Below are 22,025 nucleotides of genomic sequence, written 5' to 3'. Positions count from 1 at the left end.
GAAATGGGCAAGTACAAGTGATTTTCTAGAGTAATCATTTCATTCGGCTTGTGGAAAAAGCTTCTTGTAGCGGAATGTGTCTTTAAGCTGGCAATCACGTGCAGGAAAATTACCCTTTAGAGCCAAACTCTGTCGATAAGACTCCTTTCTGCAATTTGAACTCTGGATCTTCCTTGACTTTTTGAAAAAATAAACTGAGGAGTCACACAGAATAATTGACTGTTGCTTTAAGAGACACTGTGCTTATTTGGATATATTTACTTTAATGGTTGTTATTGTGGTTGGTTAAATTCCACTAAGAAACTTTTGATATTTTCTAAGTATTTATGAGTATTGTTTTTTGGGGGCGCAGTTGCTTGTCTCTGTCACCTGGAGGTTGGCAACTCTTCCTGAACTGGAACCTGCACTCCTATGCATCATTTATCCAATGACAATCCATGCCTAGCTTAGTTTGACTACCCCGCTCTAGTATGGGAACAGAGAGAGAGAAAACACAGATATCCAAGGAGACCTCCTTTAGGAAAAAAAATATACACATAAATTTTAAAAATTCCAGGAAGGCTTAATGCTTGCAAACTACAGAATTTGTAACCACCCCTCCACCCCGAGACAAGTGTTAATGTTAAACACAGGGTGCTTTCTACTGTGTGGTTGATGTTGCCTGAATCTGACCTGCCATACCTCCAATATTTGTTTTGGGTGTTCCTTTGGGATCCCCATTGTGGGACATTTTTCTTTTTTTCAATATGGAAAAATGTATTTTTGCCCCCCTGAATATTTCCCTCCCTCACCTGATTTTTACACTGCAAGTAAAAAGAGACAGGTGGAAACAGAGATGGCTGGTGTGAGTGTGAGTTTACTGACAAAAAAAAACCCCGCAAGCAAAAATAGACAAGAAGCTCTCTCCCTCCACCCAAAACCCAGCTTCCCAATTCGAACTGTACAGAAGAAGGTGGATCTACAAGAGAATTGTGCAATTGCAAACAGCGTTAAATTTCCCACTTATAATACACAGGATTTGGGAAGGTTACAGCAATGGTCTTTGCAGCTACAGCAATGAATCTAGTGAATTCACTTGCTATCAGGCTAGGAATCTGACCTCAAGGCTCCAAAGATAAAGTGCTAACATCTAACTACTGTTACCTACCACTTACAGAGCACTTAAAATTAAACAAAAGTTGGCATAGTGCAATCACCAAGTATCATCTGTTACCACATAGGATAACGGATGAGAGAGAGCGTGCAGTGGGGGGAAAGTGGTCTTTATTTCTCCACAGGCTTGGCTTTTCCTTGATCTTCCACTTTCTTGATGGCAGCTTGGATGGCTTCTTGATCACCCAGAAACTGGTGCTGGCCAAGTGGACGTAGATCCTCATCAAGCTCAAGGAGGACGGGAATGCCGGTGGGAAGCGTGACGTTGACAATGGCCTCATCAGAAATGCCTGTAAGCCAGAGACGATGCTATTAGGAATTCTAACAGATGTGGACAGAACAGTGCATGAACTGTTCAGATACATGTTAAGTGCAGCAAGAGTAATATTTGCAACCAAGTGGAAAACTGAGGCTTGTCCAACTCTTGAGAACTGGATAGACAAGATGCAAGAATATGCAGTCATGGCAAAAATGACAGACTACACTGAGGTGGCCAAACTTGCCTAATGTAACAGCCACATCGAACAGATGTTTGAGGGCCGCAAGACATGAACATCAGGGGAGGGAGGAAGGAAATAGATGGGGGAGGGATAGGTGGGAAAAAAGCAACTTTAAATGCATTCTCCAAGCTGTTGCCCCCCGCAAGCACCAAGAATACAGAGCACCATTTGCCCCAGACAGAGTTCTATCAATACCCTGTGGTTAATAGTCACTGATGGACCTTTGCTCCATATGTTGATCCAATCCCCTCTTGAAGCTGTCCACGCCTGTAGCTGCCACCACCTTCTGTGGCACTGAATTCCATGTGATAATCACCCTTTGGGTGAAGAAGTACTTCCTTTTTACCCGACTGCTCAGCAATTTCATTGAGTGTGAGTTCTTGTATTGTGAGGACATCTCTCTCTACCTTCTCTATCCCATGCATAGTCTTGTAAACCTCTATCATGTCACCCCTCAGTTGATGTTTCTCCAAGCTAAAGAGCCCCAAGCACTTCAACCTTTCTTCACAGGGGAAGCGTTCCAACCCTTTAATTATTCTAGTTGCCCTTTTCTGCACCTTTCCCAACATATGGAATTCACTGCCACAAGAGGTGGTGGTGGCTACAAGCAGAGACAGCTTCAAGAGGGGATTGGATCAACATACGGAGCGGAGGTCCATCAGTGGCTATTAGCCACAGGGTACAGAAGGAACTCTGTCTGGGGCAAGTGATGCTCTGTATTCTTGGTGCTTGGAGGGGGGCAACAGTGGGCAGGCTTCTAGTGTCCTGGCCCCACTGGTGGACCTCCTGATGGCAACTATTTTGGGGGGTTTTGCCATTTGGTGACAGAGTATTGAACTGGATGGGCCACTGACCTGATCCAACATGGCTTCTCTTATATTCTTATGTAAATACCGGTACCTACAAGTGATCCACATCAGTCACCCTGCATGAACCTCCCATTTTTTTTCAATCAACAACTTTATTTTAAAAAAAAACATTAGAACATAACAGCACATGGTAATAACACCTGATAACAGAGGATTAAAAAAACAGGGAAAAGAAAAAGTTAAAAAACTCCCATTTTTCACATTGCCCAATTTTTTCTTTACGGAGAACATATTTATTTATTTAGCATTCTGAGGAAAGCACCTCAATGAAACAATATAAACGGTGGTAGTGTACTAGTCAAAGGGAGGGGGTGTAGTGGTTAAGTGCGCGGACTCTTATCTGGGAGAACCGGGTTTGATTCCCCACTCCTCCACTTGCACCTGCTAGCATGGCCTTGGGTCAGCCATAGCCCTGGCAGAGGTTGTCCTTGAAAGGGCAGCTGCTGTGAGAGTCCTCTCAGCCCCCCCCCCACCTCACAGGGTGTCTGTTGTTTGGGGAGAAGATATAGGAGATTGTAAGCCGCTCTGAGTCTCTAATTCAGAGAGAAGGGCAGGGTATAAATCTGCAGTCTTCTTCTTCAACAGATCTGATTAGATTTTGCTCCAGGTGGACACTGTTAAAATGGCTTCATATAGAGGGGCAGGAAATAAACCCCCAATTCTCCAGATTAGAGTCTGAAGCTCTTAACCACTACAGCACACTGGCTAGTAGCCACTGATGAACCTCTTCTCCATAAATCTATCTAAACCCTTTTAAAGCTACCTATGCTTGTGGCCATTTCTACCTCCACTGGCAGCCAATTCCACAATTCAATTATTAGTTGAGTAAAGAAGAATTTCCTTTGGTCTCGAGAGCAAGTTTGGTGTAGTGGTTAAGTGAACACACTCTTATCTGGGAGCACCGGGTTTGATTCCCCACTCCTCCACATGCGTCTGCTGGAATGGCCTTGGGTCAGCCATAGCCCTGGCAGAGGTTGTCCTTGAAAGGGCAGCTGCTGTGAGAGCTGCTGCTGAGGCAGCTGCTGTGAGAGCCCTCTCAGCCCCACCCACCTCACAGGGTGTCTGTTGTGGGGGAGGAAGGTAAAGGAGATTGTGAGCCACTCTCAGACTCTTCGGAGTGGAGGGCGGGATATAAATCCAATATCATCTTCTTCTTCTTCAAAGGACTACATCCACAAAAAAACAAAGCAAAGCCCATGCATCATCACCTGAATGTGACAGAACTGAGTTTTATCAATGACTGCTGATAAAGCTTCAAAACTGCTTTCCATCCTGACATCAAAACATGCTGCAGGAAGTGATGCCATCTACAAGCACAGACAGCTTCAAGAGAGCACTGGATCAACATACAGAGCAGAGGTCCATCAGTGGCTATTAGCCAGCAGGTATAGAGGGAGCCCCATGGCACAGAGTGGTAATGCTGCAGTACTGCAGTCTGAGCTCTCTGCTCGTGACCTGAGTTCAGTGCCGGCAGAAGCTGGGTTCAGGTAGCTGGCTCAAGGTTAACTCAGTCTTCCATCCTTCCGAGGCCGGTAAAATGAGTACCCAGCTTGCTGGGGGGAAAGTGTAGATGACTGGGGAAGACAATGGCAAACTACCCTGTTAAAAGTCTGCCGTGAAAACGTCGTGATGCGACGGCACCCCAGAGTCAGAAACAACTGGTGCTTGCACAGGGGACTACCTTTACCTTTTTTATAGAGGGAACACTATGTTTGGAGCAGTGATGCTCTGTAGTCTTGGTGCCTCGTGGGGCAACAGGGGGAGTGTTTCTGGAGTTCTGGCCCTGCTGCTGAACCTCCCAATGGCACCTGGGGTTTGGCCAGTATGTGACACAGCATTGGACCAGATGCCTTCTCTTCCGTTCTTATGTTAGCAACAGAGAAAAAATGCTGCCTTCTCAGAACAAAAGGTGGTCCATCAAGTCACTCAGTTATCACACAAAAAAAAATGAGCTGAAGAATACCCTGGAACGTTTGAAAAACCAAAATTCTGTGCCCACTCTGAAACTAGAAAGGACTGGCTTCTAAATAAGCAAGCATCGGATGAGAGTGAAAAAGGACGACCTTAATTCACACCAACAGACGCCTCTGTATATACCTACTTAAAGCTCTTTATTGATCGCAGGCTTTTAACTCGCTCTGGCAGATGCTCTCATGCACACCCTCTCCCCTAGTTTAAAGCTCTCCACTAATCGCAACTCTTTCAGACAATTAAAAAAAAAACTGCAAGGAAACATCCACTAGTTCGTTTACCCACATACACCTACACTTGCCAATCTTTAGTATATTAATAGAGCAATGGCGGGGAGACAATCCCTTCCATTATTCATTACAGTCCACAGACTTAAGAATCTTTCAAAATAAATCAAAGTCCGTTTGTCACCCCCAACAGAGTGAAGAATCCATGAGTGGGGGGTTGGTGGGCTCTAGGATTGTGCAACGCAAATCAAGATGGTAGGAAAAGAGGGGGAGGATAGTTTTTGTGATGAAAAATGTGGGTGTTCTCGCTGAGGCAGTATAGTTCCTCTGTTCAGAACACGGAGCGGAGAAGCCTATTAAACATACTCCCACCCTGCCTCTTGAAACCAGCACCCCCGATTGTAAGTACGGTACTGAACAGATGGCACAACTCCTGGGGATTATCTCATGCTGAGATAACAAGATTTAGATTTGCTCGAAGAAAAAAGGGGCAAAATCTGGAGGACAGCCCAGAGGTGACCCTAGGAGGCCTCCTGCCCTCTCTAGTCTCCACAAATTAAGCCAATGGTTAAACACCTTCTACAAACGAATGACATGTTGGTGCCTAAGGCGAATGTCAACTCAGGCCAGTGTCTGGTTACTCCATAGGGTTCGTAACACAAAACGGTTGACCTTTCTTCGAATTTCTGCATCTGTATCAGGTTGCATGCCAGTCCGAGTTCATCAGTCTAAGCTGAGATATGCTCCGGTCCCCTACAATGCCTAAGTGCAAGAGGAAATCAACGGCAGTTCACACCTGCATTACAATATCGACCTTGTTTAAGCCAGTTTGGCGGAGTGGTTAAGTGCACTACCTGGGAGAACTGTGTTTGATTCAGTTTGAGTTCAAATGGTGTCTGAACTCCAACAAACTTTATTCAGAACGTAAGCTTCCGTGTGCATGCACACTGTATCTCATTCCTCATCTGAAGACGTGTGCATTCACATGACAGCTTACATTTTGAATAAGTCTGCTGGTCTTAAAGGGGCTACTGCTCTACTGCTTCAGACCAACACAGCTGCCCACCTGGATCTGTGTTTGAATTCCTCTATTTGCATAGATCCAAGCAGACAGCCGTGCTGGTCTGAAGAGGTAGAACAAAGCAGGAGTCAAGTTACAAAACTTTGTTGGTCTTAAAGGTGCAACTTGACTCCTCCATTTGCAGCTGCTGGAATGGCCTTGGGTCAGTCATAGCTCTCGAAGAGTTGTCCTTGAAAGGGCAGCTTCTGGGAGAGCTCTCTCAGCCCTACCTCACCTCACAGGGTGTCTGTTGTGGGGGAGGAAGGTAATGGAGATTATGAGCCACTCTGAAATTCAGAGTGCAGGGCGGAATATAAATCCAATATAATCTTCTTTGTTACACTTTCCCTGCGCGACAATCGCTGTTTGTTAGAAGGCCAAGGAACATTCTACCCTCCGCTTTCAAAGGGGAGTCATTCGAGCGGCTCGCTCATTAAAACAGGCCAAATTTCTACTGGGAACACTGATCCACTGGTTACTGTAAGGAGTTACATAGCTAAAACATGAAATAATGCACAGGAAACCCTTGCACGGGGCATGTATATTTGAAAATAGTTAAAACTGACGTTTATTGAGGTAGATTCACAGCCATTTGTAGGGGAAAGGGGACAGAAGCCAAATCTAATTTCCTTGATAACGGCTGGCTGTCCAGCAGCAGGTGAATAAAAAAGTCAGCATGGCTTCCCACCACTCCTCTTGGAAGACCATAAGGAGAAGGGCAGAATGCAAAAGACATCTGACAAGGAAATACATCCCATTCCGTTAGGAACATAACACACACACAAGGAGAACAGGGCTTTTTTTGTAGCAGGAACTCCCTTTGCATTTTAAGTCACACCCCCTTATGTAGCCAATCCTCCTGGAGCTTACAGTAGGCCTTCTACTAAGAGCCCTGTAAGCTCTTGGAGGATTGGCTACATCAGGGGGTGTGGCCTAATATGCAAAGGAGTTCCCGCTACAAAAAAAACCCAAGGAGAAATACAGAAATCTCAGCATCTGAGCATGCCAAGACATCTTTACCCCAACATCTTTGTTCCATCTAATTTGACTCCAAGATGTATGTCTTTACCAGAGACTCTTGTCGTCTTATAATGTGACCAAAACACAATAGCCTGAGTTCAGTTATTCTAGTTCAGGCTTCATATGGTCTATATCAGTGTTTCCCAAAGTGGGCGATATTGCCCCCGGGGGGGGGGGCGCTGGAACGATCCAGGGGGCGGTAGTAGCCTTGGGTGCAATTGGGGTGCAAGTGAATAAAAATAAGGGAGCAGTGGAAGCATAAAGGAAGAAGAGGAGAGGAAAGGAAAGGAGAAGAGAAGAGGGTGGTAGGTGTCAAAACATCACATTTCTGGGAGGTATCCAGAATTTCTAATTTAGAGAAAAAGTCCCAATAACAAAAATAGAGGGTTCCTTTTTGTCTGCTACTTAGTGTAAATTCACCCGATTAGACTAGTAATGAAGACCAGAACTCCTTCCACTAAAATATAAGAAGGATGCAGTTTATTTACAAGACAGAATGAAAAAATAGAGGTGTACAGACAAATAAGAAACACACAAACAAAAAACCTTACTAGCTATCCTAGCCAATACTTGCTACAGGCTAGCAGCTTCTCAAGGTTGCTTGCAGTTTCTCTCTCAGCAATACAGTCCAAGTCAGGACAGTGGAAGCACTGAGGCAATTGCACAAACTTCTCTGAAGAGTTCCAATCTGCAGCTTTCTCCTCACAAGGTTTTCTGCAGAGCATCAAACTTCTTCCAGTCCTCTGATTACCAGGTAGCTGCTTCTGTTGATTTCAGCCAACTGCAATGCCCCAGACACAAGAGTGTCTCTGCAGGGGCAGCACGTGGGAGTAGACAGGGTAGGCGATCGCCTAGGGCACCACCCTGCCAGGGGACGTTGCTGGACGCCCCCTTTCTCTCCCTTCCCATGTAGCACAATCTCACCAGGCAGCAGGCAAGCCGAGAGCCCCAGGTGGCACTGCCACGCCGCTGCCTTTCTTTGCAGGGCAAATGTTGCCTGTGCTTGTCGAAGGCTTCCAAGGAAGCCTCCAAAGAGAGCCCCATTTTACTGTTGCCTGCTGCTTTCAGGCTGAACGCAGCTGGGCGGCAGCACCTTCCCATTGCACTAGTCAGAGCTGATGAGTGCAATGTCAAGGTGCTGCTTGCCCATCCACTTTCAACCCAAAAGCAGCAGTAAAATGGGCCACTCTTCTGAGGCTTCCTTTGAAGCCTCTGACAAGCACAATGTTTGCCCTGTAAAGAAAAGTGGCACTGCAGCAGCGCTTGTGTGCACTGCCCAGGGCTCTCGGCTTGCTTGCTGGTTGGCGTGATGATGTCATCGCCGGTGTGCGAAGAATACACCCCCCCCCCCTTAGGAGCGCATGGGGAGCATGCCTAAGACGGCGGAACCCCTAGCACCAGCACTGATCTTCTGCTCCTCTTCTTGAGTTTTGATATTTTACTAATCCACTTACACCCGACTGGTTGTCAAAGTGCTAGAATTGTGCAATCAATCATTGGTACAAAACAACCAATTTAGCTGGGCCCATTTAGATCTTCTGTCAAATAACCGTCAAACTAGATGGCCTCCTGTCAGTTGGAATTGACAGTTCACAGGTGTTTACTATTTTACAAGAACATGGGCTCTAGGCTTACTTAAGTTGATAGCAACCCACACAAACACTTAGAACTTGGGTAGTCATTTTCCAGGTAATGATGCAAACACTTAAACCAGGGGTCCTCAACCTTTTTAAATAGGGGGCCAGTTCACTGTCCCTCAGACTGTTGGAGGGCCGGACTGCCGTTACTGTACAAGGCCGCGGGCCGTTAGTTCTCCGTCTTCTGCATCTCTCTCCCTTCCCCACACCACACACCCTGGCCTGGAAACTCACCTCACCTTGGTATCACCTCACACTCTGTCTCCGCCACCTCAGCCCAGTGCCGGAAGTGTGCGTTGCTAACGCAAGTTTAGGTTGAACGTCACTTCCGGTCTGATTTTGCCATAACCCGGCGGGCCGCATAAACGTCCTCAGTGGGCCGCATCTGGCCCGCGGGCCGTAGGTTGAGGACCCCTGACTTAAACACATGGTTGAAGAAACGCTCAATTTCTTGACAGGAGGCTTCTGCGACTTGTGGATGGGGCACTATGGCAGTCTATTCCTCCCTCCCAACCCAATCCTGTACCTATGACACAGTCATTAAAAAAACTAAGCAATGACCAACAAGCATTACATCAAAGAAGCCTCTCTTGCTCTTTCTCTATCTCCATAGTAGTAAAGCCTTTTCAAAGAAACTCCCTTATTCTTTCATGTCATTCTGGAAGCAGTTAAGTGTTTCCTGAATTGCCTAAAGCCAGGAGTCCACTGCTGGCTGCCTGCTTCATTCATTACTTCACATTTCCCATGCTCTGACCTTAATTCCCATGGAACTGACTGAGATACAGAGATAAACAGCTGCTGCTTCAAATACTACTCTAATCTCTGTACTGCTGATGGTAAGTAATGATTTGAAAATTAAAGAAAGGTGGCTTTTCCCAACTATTCATGTGAGGGTAGGGTTCCCAAGTCTGACTCAAGAAATATCTGGAGAGTTTGAGGGTAGAGCCAGGAGCAAGGTTGTGACAAGCACAAATGAACTCTGAAGGGAGTTCTGGCAATCTCATTTAAAGTGACTGCACACTGTTTAAATGTCTTCCTTCCATTTGAAACAATGAAGGATAGGGGCTCCTTTGGGGCCTCATAGAAATGGACCCGCTGGTCTGACTATTTTGAAACTTGGTGTTTTGAGTAGTTGCACTGGATGCTATGCTGAACATTTGGTGCCTCTACCTCAAAAAAACAGCCCTCCAAGAGCCCCAGATACCCATGGATCAATTCTCTATTATACCCATTTTTATTTTAATATTATCCTTTGTTATCTTAATTTTCTGTGTGTATATCTTTTCAAGTTGGAAACTGCAGGGCTGCCAGTTTGAAAGAGAAGTGGATGGGCAAGACTGAGAAGGAGAACTTACCTGACCACAACGTTTTGCAAGTCAGAACTAATTGGTGAATTGAACTCAGACTGCCTGTTGCTTTTCCTGTTTACTGCTACTTGCATATTTTATCTTCATTGGTTTTGTTGCATTGTTCTGTATGATGGAAGTGTTGCATTGTACACTATATTTCAATTGCTGTTACCTGCCCTGAGCCCACTTGCAGGGAGGGTGGGATAATAATTATAAAGAAATTTCAAAAAATTCTCTCTGTATGCAAATGTTACTATGGTTGATTTTATAAAATAATTTTAGAATCTCAAGCTTCAAAGTGTCTTCTTTACAACATCTTTGTTTACTCTGTGTGCAAATATGTCACTGCATCTTTTAGTCCACTTCTTGAAGGCAGATTTCCAGGGGGGCGCTGTGTAACTTTTTTTCTGAAAAGGGGGCGCTAGGCCAAATAAGTTTGGGAACCTGTGGTCTATATATAATTAGAAACTCACCAAATAAAGTTTTCGATGCAACAAGACTAAATTCCATTCTCTTTTTTGTTAACACGCATTTCCTTCTGAGCACACCTTCAAAGGGGCAAAGCAAAGCTGCAGGAATTGATATTAGAAGTGTCAGGTACCTCTCTGAGCTACAGGGCAAGAACCACTGTGCAAGGCATTTTAACACATCCTGCCCAAGCCTTCCCTACTGCTTAACAAACACAATGAAACCCTTCTTCAGGGTTTTAGCCTGCTGCTTCAGGCAAGCGTTTGTTTATGTGGGCAGAAAAACCTCAGTCTCATGTTTTCCCCAATTAATGAGAACGTGAAAAAGCTTTTCAGCCTCCTGTTAGAAGAGGCTGCGTGAGTCAGATGAAAGTGTTAATGGAAGGATTCGGCAAGATGGCGCGGTGAAGGCAGAGCGACTATCCAAGTGCTCTTGGCAGTCGCCTGAATTGCGAGCCTTTTGGGCGTCCCTCGGCGTGCTACTCCGGTGTACCCCTTGGGTTCTGCTCTCAAGAGGCGTCTGGGGACGCCTCCGCAGCTGAAGGGAGCTGGCAGAGGGCCGAAAGGAGCGGCGGAAGCTTCTCCGATCGACTCCCTGCCTTCCCCGGGCAGAGACTTGCAATGCCTTCGGGCACTAACCGGGCCGCCGAAAAGAAGGAGCGCTTGAGACGTTAGCGTGTGGGAACCTACAATAGCCCAACGTTTGTTAAAAGGAGCATTTGAAGGGAAGGACTGTGTTGAAAGAGCTGCATGTACGGGACTGTAAGCATTTTGTGAAAGGAAAACTTGAAAGAGAAGCTTTGGTGGCGTGGTGCGGAACGGAGCGGCAGAAAATGGCGGTGTTGACAGCGGACAGCGGTAGCCGCTTTTGAAGAGGGTAAGCGTTGGATTTCTTCTCTCCCTTGAATAAGACCTTGATAAAACAAGCTGAGACAAAGAAGTAGAGACTTGAGATACAGAAATAGAGAGACTGAGTATAATTGGACCCAGTGAATGGAGAAAAAGAACGGGACAAGAAAGTTGGAAAGAGGGGAAGAAGAAAGTTTGAACGGAAGGTAATGAGTAGGGTAAAGTGAGAAGGGGGGGGAAGGTGAAGTAGGGAAGAAGCTGGTAGAACGGTGGACTGGAAGGAGATCGGAAGAGTGGAAAGAGAGAGAGAGAAAGTACCGAAACTAAGGTGAAGAACATGGAGTAAAGATGGTGGAAGGTGCTTGAACTGAGGGGTGAGCGTGGAGCCGGGAACGAAAGAGGAAGGACAGGTGTGGAAATACAAAGGAGGAGGAGGGGGTTTTTAGCGACGGTTCTCGCCGCGGCCACCTCCCCCTTGAAGAGTGGGGTCGGAATGGAATAGCTCAGCCAAAGATTCTAACTATAGGATACTGGACTATATAACCTTCGTTTTTCCTGCTTTGTGCTGACTGGACATTCGTGATTTTGGAGTGAACTGGATTGAGCACTAACTCTAGACTGGATATTAACTATACAAAAGGGTGAAGACATAGGCTGGAACTGGATCTTAAAGTGAAGCCTGCTGGGAAGAAGAAAGGAGGAGAAAGAGAAGCAAGGGATGCTGGGACTAAGGAGGGTGAAGTATATGCTGATATAAATGAACTAATAGCCTAACAAATATTAACTGAATAACAAATATTAACTGACTTTGGAAATGAATGAATTTTCTCTGTATTTTTGATGCTGTTTCTTACACTACTTGATAATATGTTTAGAGTTGGATTGTTTTAGTTTATAATTATTATTGCTTATAACTAGTTAGTGAATTAGGTATTATTTACTGGGTACTACCTTATGAGAAGTTCTGGGAAGGAGAGTAGAACATTATAGAAAGAAATAAAGCAACTAAACTGGTAAGAACTATAAAATAGTAGGTCTGGTGTATAAAAACCTTAAGCACCAGGTTAGGTATTGTTGGAAAACTTTCCTAGATCCTGGTGAAGAAGGAACGAGAGATCAAATAGAATCCTTAAGGGAGGGAAAATAAAGTGGCAACCATTAGTCCAAGATATAAAATGGATGTTAAAATCAAGAAGCTAGCACAAGCTACACCTCCAGGTGCGGGGAAAACTGTTACATCTGCTTTAAATCAAGATGCAGTAGAAAAGCTTCAGAGTATGATGCAAGCAGGCTTTAAACAAAACCAGGAGGCTCTTGAGGAGATAAAGGCAGACCTTAAAGAAGACATTAAAAAAACAAACCAAAGAATGGATGAGTTCCAGAAACAGGTGTTGGCAAACACACAGCAAACCCATAAGTTGTCTGCCAAAGTCGATGTTTTAGATGAACAGGGGAAAGCAATGGCTGCTAGCATGAAAGAAATAGAAAGAACAACATTAGATCTGGAAGATAGAACATCGAAAATGGAAATGGAGAGAGCTAGGTATAAACTGAGGTTTCAAAACATAATAGAGGGAAAAGGTGAAGATATATATAAGAACATTGAGGAAATCCTAACAACAGGAGAGGATCAGCCAATTAAAGATATAATGCAAGAAGTTGATTGGATAAGAAGGGTTGCAACAACATATACTAAAAAATCCAATCTACCTAGAGAAGTTCATGTGAGATTCTTGAAGGTCTCAACATGTGAAAAAGTCCTGAAAATGGCTAGAGAAAATGACTTGAGGTGGAAAGGGAGCAAAATCCAAGTGCTGAAGGATATACCATGGAGTATAAGGCAGAGAAGAGAGAGGTACAAAAAACTGACGGTTTGGCTGAGTAAACAATCCATCTCCTTTAGATGGCTAGTCCCAGAAGGGATTTTTTTCATCTTTCAAAGTAAAAGGATCAGCTTAACCTCTGTGGAGAAAATGCAAGAATTTTGGAGGGAAAATGTAGACATAGAGGCTCAAGAGTCTCAAGAGTCAGATGAGGATGAGGATGAGGATCAAGAAGAAGGGGAAGAAGCAGGTGGAACCAATAAAGAATGTGCCAAGAAGAAAACAAACGGAAAGACAAGGATAAAGACAAGACTACAAGTCCTAAAAGAAAGGGGAAAATTATTAGATAGTAATTTACAGATGGAAAAATGAAGAAAGGGGGACTCAAGATCACATCGGTGAATATAAATGGTTTGAATGCACCGCAAAAAAGGAAGAAGACTTTTCATCAACTGCAAAAAACTAACTCAGATATAATATGTATGCAAGAGACGCATATCAAGGAGGAAGACCGAAATTACCTGCTGAATAAAAAATTGGGAACCCTATATCACTCCTCAGACCAAAAGAAAAAAAAAAGAGGAGTGGCTATATACATCAAAGAAGGGATAGAATCCAAGCTACTTCATAGGGATGAAATAGGGAGAATAGTTCTGGTAGAAATTGAATTGGAAGGCCAAAAAACGATTGTGGGAAATATTTATGCACCCAATAATAATCAGGAAAAATTCTTCGCTGGATTACATCAAAAATTGACGGAATTTGAAGCAACAAATTATTGTATCATGGGAGATTTTAATGCAGTGGTTGATGTTTATAAAGATAAAAAAATTGGGAAAAAGAAGACCAAAAAGATACGTGGCTCTCTACCGAAAACATTCTTTAAAATGATGGATGAGCTAAATATGATAGATGTCTGGAGAATGAAGAATCCTCAAACAAATGATTACACCTTCTACTCTCAAGTTCATGATTCTTGGTCGAGAATAGATATGGGATGGATGTCAACTTCAGTGGCAATAAAGGTGGATAAAGCGGATATACTTCCTAAAACCTTTGCAGATCACAGCCCAGTGCAGATAACCTTAGAAAAAGCAAGATGGAAACCTCGCTGGACTCTGAATCTCCAAATATTGAAAGATAAGAAATTTGTGGAAGAATCCAAAGAGAAAATCAAAATGTTTTTTGAGTGTAATAGGGAGGAAGATTCCTCTATACAAATTATTTGGGATGCCTTTAAAGCGTTTTTTAGGGGATTAGCAATTGGCTACTCAGCGCAAAGGAGAAGGCAAAGAACACAAAGATATAACGAATTATTGTCAAGCCTGAAGAAACAAGAAGATCTACAGAAGATAAATAGTACGGACCAGATAAGAATGAAGATTCAGATATTACAACATCAAATAAACCTAATACTTCAGGAGGAACTAGAGAAAAAATTGACCTGGTCAAAACAACACTATTTTGAAAACGCGAATAAGACGGGCAGATGGCTTGCATTTAAGCTGAGAAAAGAGAGAGAAAAAAGAATTATTAAATCCCTGAAAGATGAGAGGCAATTAGAAATGACACAGAAATCCCAAATAGAAGAAATAGTTAAAAAGTTTTATCAAAAGTTATATCAAGAACAGAACTTGAATGAAAGCCAGCAGATGGAGTATATAGAACAAACTAAACTACAACGACTAACAAATCAGCAACGGGATTCTTTGAATGATCCAATAACAATACAGGAGATAGTAGAAGCAATAAGGGTACAGAAGACTAACAAAACCCCTGGATTAGATGGATTGCCAATAGAATTTTATAGATGCTTCGAAGAAAACCTTTTATTACCTTATAAAAAAGTTCTGGAAGGGATATATAGAACAAATGAGATTCCGGGATCATGGAAGGAGGCCTTAATTTCGTTGCTACATAAGGAAGGAACTGATCCAGTGGAAATCAAAAATTATAGACCGATCTCCCTATTGAATGCAGATTATAAAATTTTTGCAGCTATACTAGCGAAAAGGCTGAAAAAAATCATACCAGATATAATACATGAGGATCAGTCAGGCTTCATACCCGGGAGAGTTATGAGGCAAAACCTAAGAATGATAATGAATATCCTGGAATATTACAAAGAACACCCCGAGAAACAGTTTGCAGCAATAACATTGGATGCTGAAAAAGCGTTTGATAACGTTAATTGGACTTTTATGTTGAAAACACTGAATCGGATTGGCTGCGGAGAGAATCTAGTGAAATTGGTTAAATCGATCTATACAGACCAAAAGGCAAGGATTAATGTTAACGGATTTATGACAGACCCAATAATGATTGGGCAGGGAACAAGACAAGGTTGCCCGCTATCTCCTATCCTATTTGTATTAACACTTGAACCTTTATTACAGAGAATGAGAGAAAACATGGAAATCAGAGGGGTCAAAATTAGAAAGGAAGTTTACAAAATACAAGCGTTTGCAGATGATATTCTAATTACCTTGGAAGATCCTAATTGCTCAATAGCAGAATTGAAGAAAACCTTACAGCAATACGGGGAGGTAGCGGGCTTTAAAATTAATTTTCAAAAAACTAAATTTTTGTCCCAAAATATGACAAGAGAACAGATTTCAGAATTGGAAGCCAAATCAGGATTTCGTTGTGAAAGGAAAGTTAAATATTTAGGTATATATTTGACAGCTGATTTAAAAACCTTGGTAAGAGATAATTATGAAAAAATTTTAAAGGAAATTAAAACAGACCTAGAACGTTGGAATGACCTACAAATTTCCCTCCTGGGAAGAATATCATCAATTAAAATGAATATACTTCCAAGAATATTATTTTTGTTCCAAATGCTACCAATAATATTACCAAAATCGTTTTTTAAACAGTTGAATAAAATGGTAGCAAGGTTCATTTGGCAAAATAAAAAACCGCGGATTAAGTTAAGAATTCTTCAGGATAGCAAAGAAAGAGGAGGCTTTGCCCTGCCTGACTGGCAAATTTATCATAAAGCTTGTACTTTAACATGGGTCAAGGACTGGTTACTTCTAAAAAATAAGAGACTCTTAACAATGGAAGGAGCGGATTTGACCAAAGGATGGCATGCCTTTATTTGGTATGATCACCCAACAAAAGGAAGCAAATTTTTGAGACATGAAATAAGGAAATCCTTATATAAAAACTGGTTAGAGATTAAAAACTTAATATACAAATATACTCCTAAATGGCTTTCCCCGGTGGAGGCATCCACTCAACCCCACCTTTTCAACTGGGAAGAGGACTATACATATGGAAGTTTGTTAAATGTTAGACAGGAACTGAATGTAGAAACAATTTCGGAAATGGATTGGTGGTTGAGAACACAAGTGAAATCTAGGTATAAGTCAGATAAGGGGTTAGGCTTTTCAAAAAATTTAAATAAATTTGATGATATCATATTTGAATCTGATAGAAAAATGATCTCGAGATGTTATACATGGCTGTTAGAAATTAAGATGCAAGAGGAAAGTGTGAAGGAAAGCTGGATTAAATGGCTACAAGAATTTGGTTATACTCTTGATTTAGATAATTGGGAAAAAATATGGAGAGAAAATAATAAGCTGTTTAAATCCTCTCTATTAAAAGAAAACTTGTACAAAATGGTCTACCGTTGGTACTATACCCCCGAAAGACTCTCCAAAGCGTTTCCAAATAGTTCAGATAAATGCTGGAAATGCGCAAAAGTTAAGGGCTCGTTGTATCATTTGTGGTGGAAATGTGATTACGCTAAAAAATATTGGTTACAAATATCTATCTGGACGCAAAAGATGTTAAAAATAAGAATCCCTCATGTACCTGAATTATACTTATTGAACATTTGTCAAACTTCACTACCCAAAAAAGCCAAAAGATTGTTACTGCATATTATAACAATATCTAGAATATTGTATGCGAAATACTGGAAGAAGCCGCAAACTCCAAATAAGAATGAATTTCTGTCTAAATTAATGGAAGCAGCTGAAATGGATACACTAACTTGTAGACTGAAAGGAGGAAATATGGAAGAATGTAAGGAGACATGGAGCCCGATGTATGAATGGGCTAAGACGCTAGGATTTGAAATGATAGGGAAATATTGAAATTGTAAATCTTTTACTGACTCATCGCTCCTCTAAGTGTTGTTGGGGGTTGTCTGTCATGTGTTGTTTGGTAGGGTTTGTTAGGTGTGTTTGTTAGGTAGTAAGTATATGTTGGTATTGTATGTGTGAATATATGTATGACTATTTTTGACTATATATGTGAAATAAAATTATTCAAATTCTGAAAAAAAAAAAAAAAAAAAGTGTTAATGGAATACTTTTGCTTGAAAACAACATATTTTTTTTTAAAAATGCCCCAGTGGAAGGAAGTGTAATCTGATATTCAAGTTTGGTGCAGTGGTTAAGTGCATGGGCTCTTATCTGGGAGAACCAGGTTTGATTCCCCACTCCTCCACTCGCACCTGCTGATGTGACCTTGAGTCAATCACAAGTTCTCACAAAGCTGTTCCTCTCAAGAGCAGTTTCTGCCAGAGCTCTCAGCCTCACCTACCTCACAGGGTATCTGTTGTGGGGAGGGGAAGGAGACTGTAAGCCTGAGTCTGAGATTCCTTCAGGTAGTGAAGGGCAGGGTATAAATCCTCTCTCTTCTTCTTCCAGTACTAAATGCGATTCAAAGTCTCTCTGCTTTAATTAACAGTAACTTCCCTGCCTGGGTAGCTTCACAAGAATGCAACCCACCCAACCTATTTTATTGAACCCTCATCTCTTTCTCACACTCAGGTGGGCAGCCGTGGTGGTCTGAAGCAGTAGAACAAAGTTAGAGTCCAGTGGCACCTTTAAGAATAACAAAGTTTTATTCAAGGTATTAAGCTTTCGTGTGCACACACACCTCTTCAGGTACATGCACATGAACGCTTATACCTTGAATATACCTTACTCGCTCTTGTAGCCTAACCTACCTCAAAGAGCTGGTTGTAGGCTGCTTTGAGCACCTACTAGGGAGGGGGGGAAGATGATGATGAAGAAGATATTGGATTTATACTCTGCCCTTCACTCTGAATCTCAGAGTGGCTCACAATCTCCTTTACCTTCCTCCCCCACAACAGACACCCTATGAGGCAGGTGGGGCTGAGAGAGCTCTCCCAGAAGCTGCCCTTTCAAGGACAACTCTTGCGAGAGCTATGGCTAACCCAAGACCATTCCAGCAGCTGCAAGAAGAGGAGTGGGGAATCAAACCCAGTTCTCCCAGATAAGAGCCCGCGCACTTAACCACGACACCAAAAAAAAGCAGGGTTTAATGATCTAAGTAACAAAACAAGTGGCTTTTCAAAAGGATTAGACACATTTATGGTCCTCATTCCTGGTGGTCCAATGGAAAATCTGTAGGCAGGATGAGTGCCACACGCTGGGTGCCATGACCAGGGGGAAGACCTGCACTCGTACACCCTGCTCATGAGATTCCAAGTTGGCTGAAATCTGGAAGAAATGGTCTGATACTGCAAAGCATTCTCAGGGTAAAGCTGGAACAGAACAGCATTCATGTGGCCGACACGTCAAACAACTCAAGATCCCCGGGGTTGGTTTTCTACCATTGGGTCAGGGTATCCCTCCCCCCCTCCTCACATGCCAATTACCACAATATAATACCAATTACCACAATGTCTCTGAGATAACTGTGAAACAAACCACAGTTGACTCTTCAAGTAATTGAAGGGCTGTCATGTAGAGCAGGGGTGGCCAATGGTAGTTCTCCAGAGGTTTTTTCCTACATCTCCCATCAGCCCCAGCCATTGGCCATGCTGGCTGGGGCTGATGGGAGTTGTAGGCAAAAAACATCTGGAGAGCTACCGTTGGCCAACCCTGATGTAGAGGATAGTGCAGAATTGTTTTCTGTGGCCCCAGAACGTAGGACCAGAACCAACGGGTTGAAATTACATCATATGAGTTTCTGGCTCAACATTAGGAAGAACTTCCTGACTGTTAGAGTGGTTCCTCAGTGGAACAGGCTTCCTCGGGAGATGGTGGGCTCTCCTTCCTTGGAGGTTCTTAAACAGAGTCTAGATGGCTATCTGACAGCAATGCTGATCCTGTGAATTTAAGGGGAAGTGTTTGTGAATTTCCTGCATTGTCCAGGGGGTTGGACTAGATGACCCTGGAGGTCCCTTCCAACTCTATGATTCTATGACTCCATTTGCGATATACGCTGACAAGAGAACAGAACAACTCCCTTGGGTGAGAAGTGAAAGAATAACCAGAGAAGCGCCAGACTAAATTTATGGACGCTCTAGACCTCTGCAGTTTTGTTTTAAGAGGCCTGGCCCGATTTTGGCAATGGCTTGAAACAATTATTAAGGTCACCCTTGTCTCATGCTGCCAATGACTGCTGCCAATTAGCCTGGCAACTGACAGGTAGGTCTACTATTGGGAAATGTCACACCAACATAAGCGTGAGTTAACAATCAATTTTGGAGTACAGGGCAACACAGTCTGCTGTGAGCTACGGATCGATTGCCTAGGACAATGAGAGCCCCACCCCAACGAGAACGCAGCATCAGCTCTCTGTCCCTCGCACACACTGGCAATCAACCCTTTTGGGACAAGAAGGAAATTGAAAACAAATCAGCCGGTATCTTAATGCCCCTGAATAAATCGATGGTGCAGTCTCATTTGGAGTCCTGTGTACAATTCTGGTGACCGCACCTAAAAAAAGATATTATAGCTTTGGAAAAAGTGCAGAAAAGGGCAACTAGAATGATTAAAGGATTGGAACACTTTCCCTATGAAGAAAGGTTAAAACACTTGGGGCTCTTTAGCTTGGAGAAATGTCGACTGAGAGGTGACATGACAGAGGTTTACATTATGCATGGGATAGAGAAGGTAGGGAAAGAAGTCCTTGTCTCCCTTTCTCAAAATACAAGAACTCGTGAGCACTCAATGAAATTGCTCGTCAGTTTAGAATGGATAAAAGGAAGTACTTCTTCACCCAAAGGGTGATTAACACACGGAATTCACTGCCACAGGAGGTGGTGGTGACTACAAGCATAGACAGCTTCAAGAGGGGATTGGGTAAACATACAGAGCTGAGATCCATCAGTGGCTATTAGCCACAGGGTATTGATGGAACTCTGTCTGGGGCAGTGATGCTCTGTATTCTTGATGCTTGAGGGGGGGAGGCAACAGTGGGAGAGCTTCTAGCATCCTAGCCCCACTGACGGACCTCCTGATGATCCCTGGGGTTTTGGGCCACCGTGTGACACAGAGTGTTGGACTGGATGGGCCACTGGCCTGATCCAACATGGTCTCTCTTATGTTCTTAAGAAGGACAGAAGCTTGGGTATGAGACACCACAGTTCTAGCATGTGCAATACAATAATTACAATGCAGCCATTCCAGCCTCCAAACACACACACTGTGCCCTGGAGTTGTTTTGTCTACCGCAGAGAAGCAAGCAATGACACAATGCTGGAGAGGTGGACATGAGGATAGGCAGGGCGTTATGTCGCAGTCAGCCCTAAAGGGCCTCCTGTACTCATTCAGGCAAACTACAAACACAATGCCTGTGCTACTCACACCCCCTACCCCAGGGGTCCCCAATCTTGTTGAGCCAATAGGCACCTTTGGAATTCTGTCACGGGCTCAGCCACAAAATGGCTGAAGCAGGAAGCCCCAAGAAGAGCCAGTCACAGCTTGCCTTCAGTCACACAGTGAAGATCTCTGTGCTATGGCGGCAGCTGCTGCCAAAGCAACATTTTTTAAAAACCTGCACAGCCAATCAAACCTCCAATGGCCCTTGCTGGCCTGCCCAATTTCTAAAAACACGTATCGAGTGTCTCACTTGGGCCCCTGCTCTGCCTGAAGAGACACATGATAGGACAAACACACAGTGGGCCAGCACACAGCAGGCCACGCTGGGCCCAGTGTGGTATGGAGGGGAAAGTGTCGCCTCTAGGAGCTTCATAACATTTATCAAGCAGCCATGCACAAGACAGCCAGTTTGGTGTAGTGGTTAAGTGCTCTTATCTGGGAGAACTAGGTTTGATTCCCCACTCCTCCACTTGCAGCTGCTGGAATGGCCTTGGGTCAGCCATAGCTCTCACAGAGCTGTCCTTGAAAGGGTAGCTTCTGAGAGAGCTCTCTCAGCCCCACCCAACCTCACAAGGTCTCTGTTGTGGGGGAGGAAGGTAAAGGTGATTGTAAGCCGCTCTGAGACTCTGATTCAGAGCGAAGGGTGGGGTATAAATCCAATATCATCATCATCTTCAAACTCTCAGCTGAACCCGCCTCACTGACATACAGGGAATATGAGTTAAGGGAAGAACCAAAAGGTATGCTTGAAGTTGTTCACAAGCACCGATCCAGACGGTTGGCTGGCTGAGCAGTCTGAAGTTTTATAAAGTGCACTGCTTATTTGCAATGGGAATAGCTACCTACCAGACTTAAAACTGACCCCATAGCCTTTCTCCAAGAAACCCGAGAACTGTGGGGTAATTTGACCACATGTGCTCTAAGGATCTCGGACAGTGAGGGGAGAGGTGGTGGCTGAATGGCAGAGAACCTGCCTTGAACTCAGAATTCCCCAAATTCAGTCTCTGGCATCTCCCATGGAAAGGTTCAGGTAGCAAGTGATAAAGACCTCTGCCTGAAGTCCGGGAGGAAGCCAGCCAGAGAAGACAAGACTGACAGGCCAACAGTCTCACACAATATAAGCCAGCTCCACATGCTCAGATTAAGAGCCAGCTGTGGTGTGGCGGTTAAGAGTGGCAGGCTCCGATCTGGAGAACCAGGGCTTGATTCCCCACTCCTCCATATGAAGCCAGCTGGGTGACCTTGGGCTAGTCACAGCTCTGTCTCTCAGCCCCACCTACCTTGCAGGGTGTCTGTCGTGGAAGGGAAGGTGATTGTAAGCCGCTCCAAGACTCCTCCGAGTAGTGAAAAGCAGGGTACAAAACCAACTCTTCTTTTACTCTTTCTGGACTACCGCCCCCAGTTTCCATATTATAGTTCTCAATGGGAAGTCATGACAATTAAAAACCCAATATAAATTTGAAGCGTAGATGTAACCATAAGATAACAACCCCCCCACCACCACCA

The 22,025-nt window shown here is 43.7% G+C and overlaps 1 protein-coding gene across 7 annotated transcripts in view; it reads right to left on the bottom strand.

Moving 5' to 3' along the window:
• Positions 1 to 836: 836 nt before the first annotated feature.
• Positions 837 to 22,025, bottom strand: part of BPGM (bisphosphoglycerate mutase) — a 39,440-nt gene continuing 18,251 nt past the window's right edge. For all 7 annotated transcript variants that reach the window (XM_060245809.1, XM_060245810.1, XM_060245816.1 and 4 more), the window contains one exon: positions 837 to 1,442. In XM_060245809.1, coding sequence (XP_060101792.1) covers positions 1,264 to 1,442 — 179 coding nt within the window. In that variant the 3' untranslated portion in view covers positions 837 to 1,263. The remainder of the gene's footprint in view (positions 1,443 to 22,025) is intronic.

The sequence above is a fragment of the Heteronotia binoei genome, chromosome 8 (assembly GCF_032191835.1).
Source record: "Heteronotia binoei isolate CCM8104 ecotype False Entrance Well chromosome 8, APGP_CSIRO_Hbin_v1, whole genome shotgun sequence".
NCBI classification, from domain to species: domain Eukaryota; kingdom Metazoa; phylum Chordata; class Lepidosauria; order Squamata; family Gekkonidae; genus Heteronotia; species Heteronotia binoei.
The sequence above is the reverse complement of the archived record's forward strand: the minus strand, read 5'-3'. Positions and strand labels throughout refer to the sequence as shown.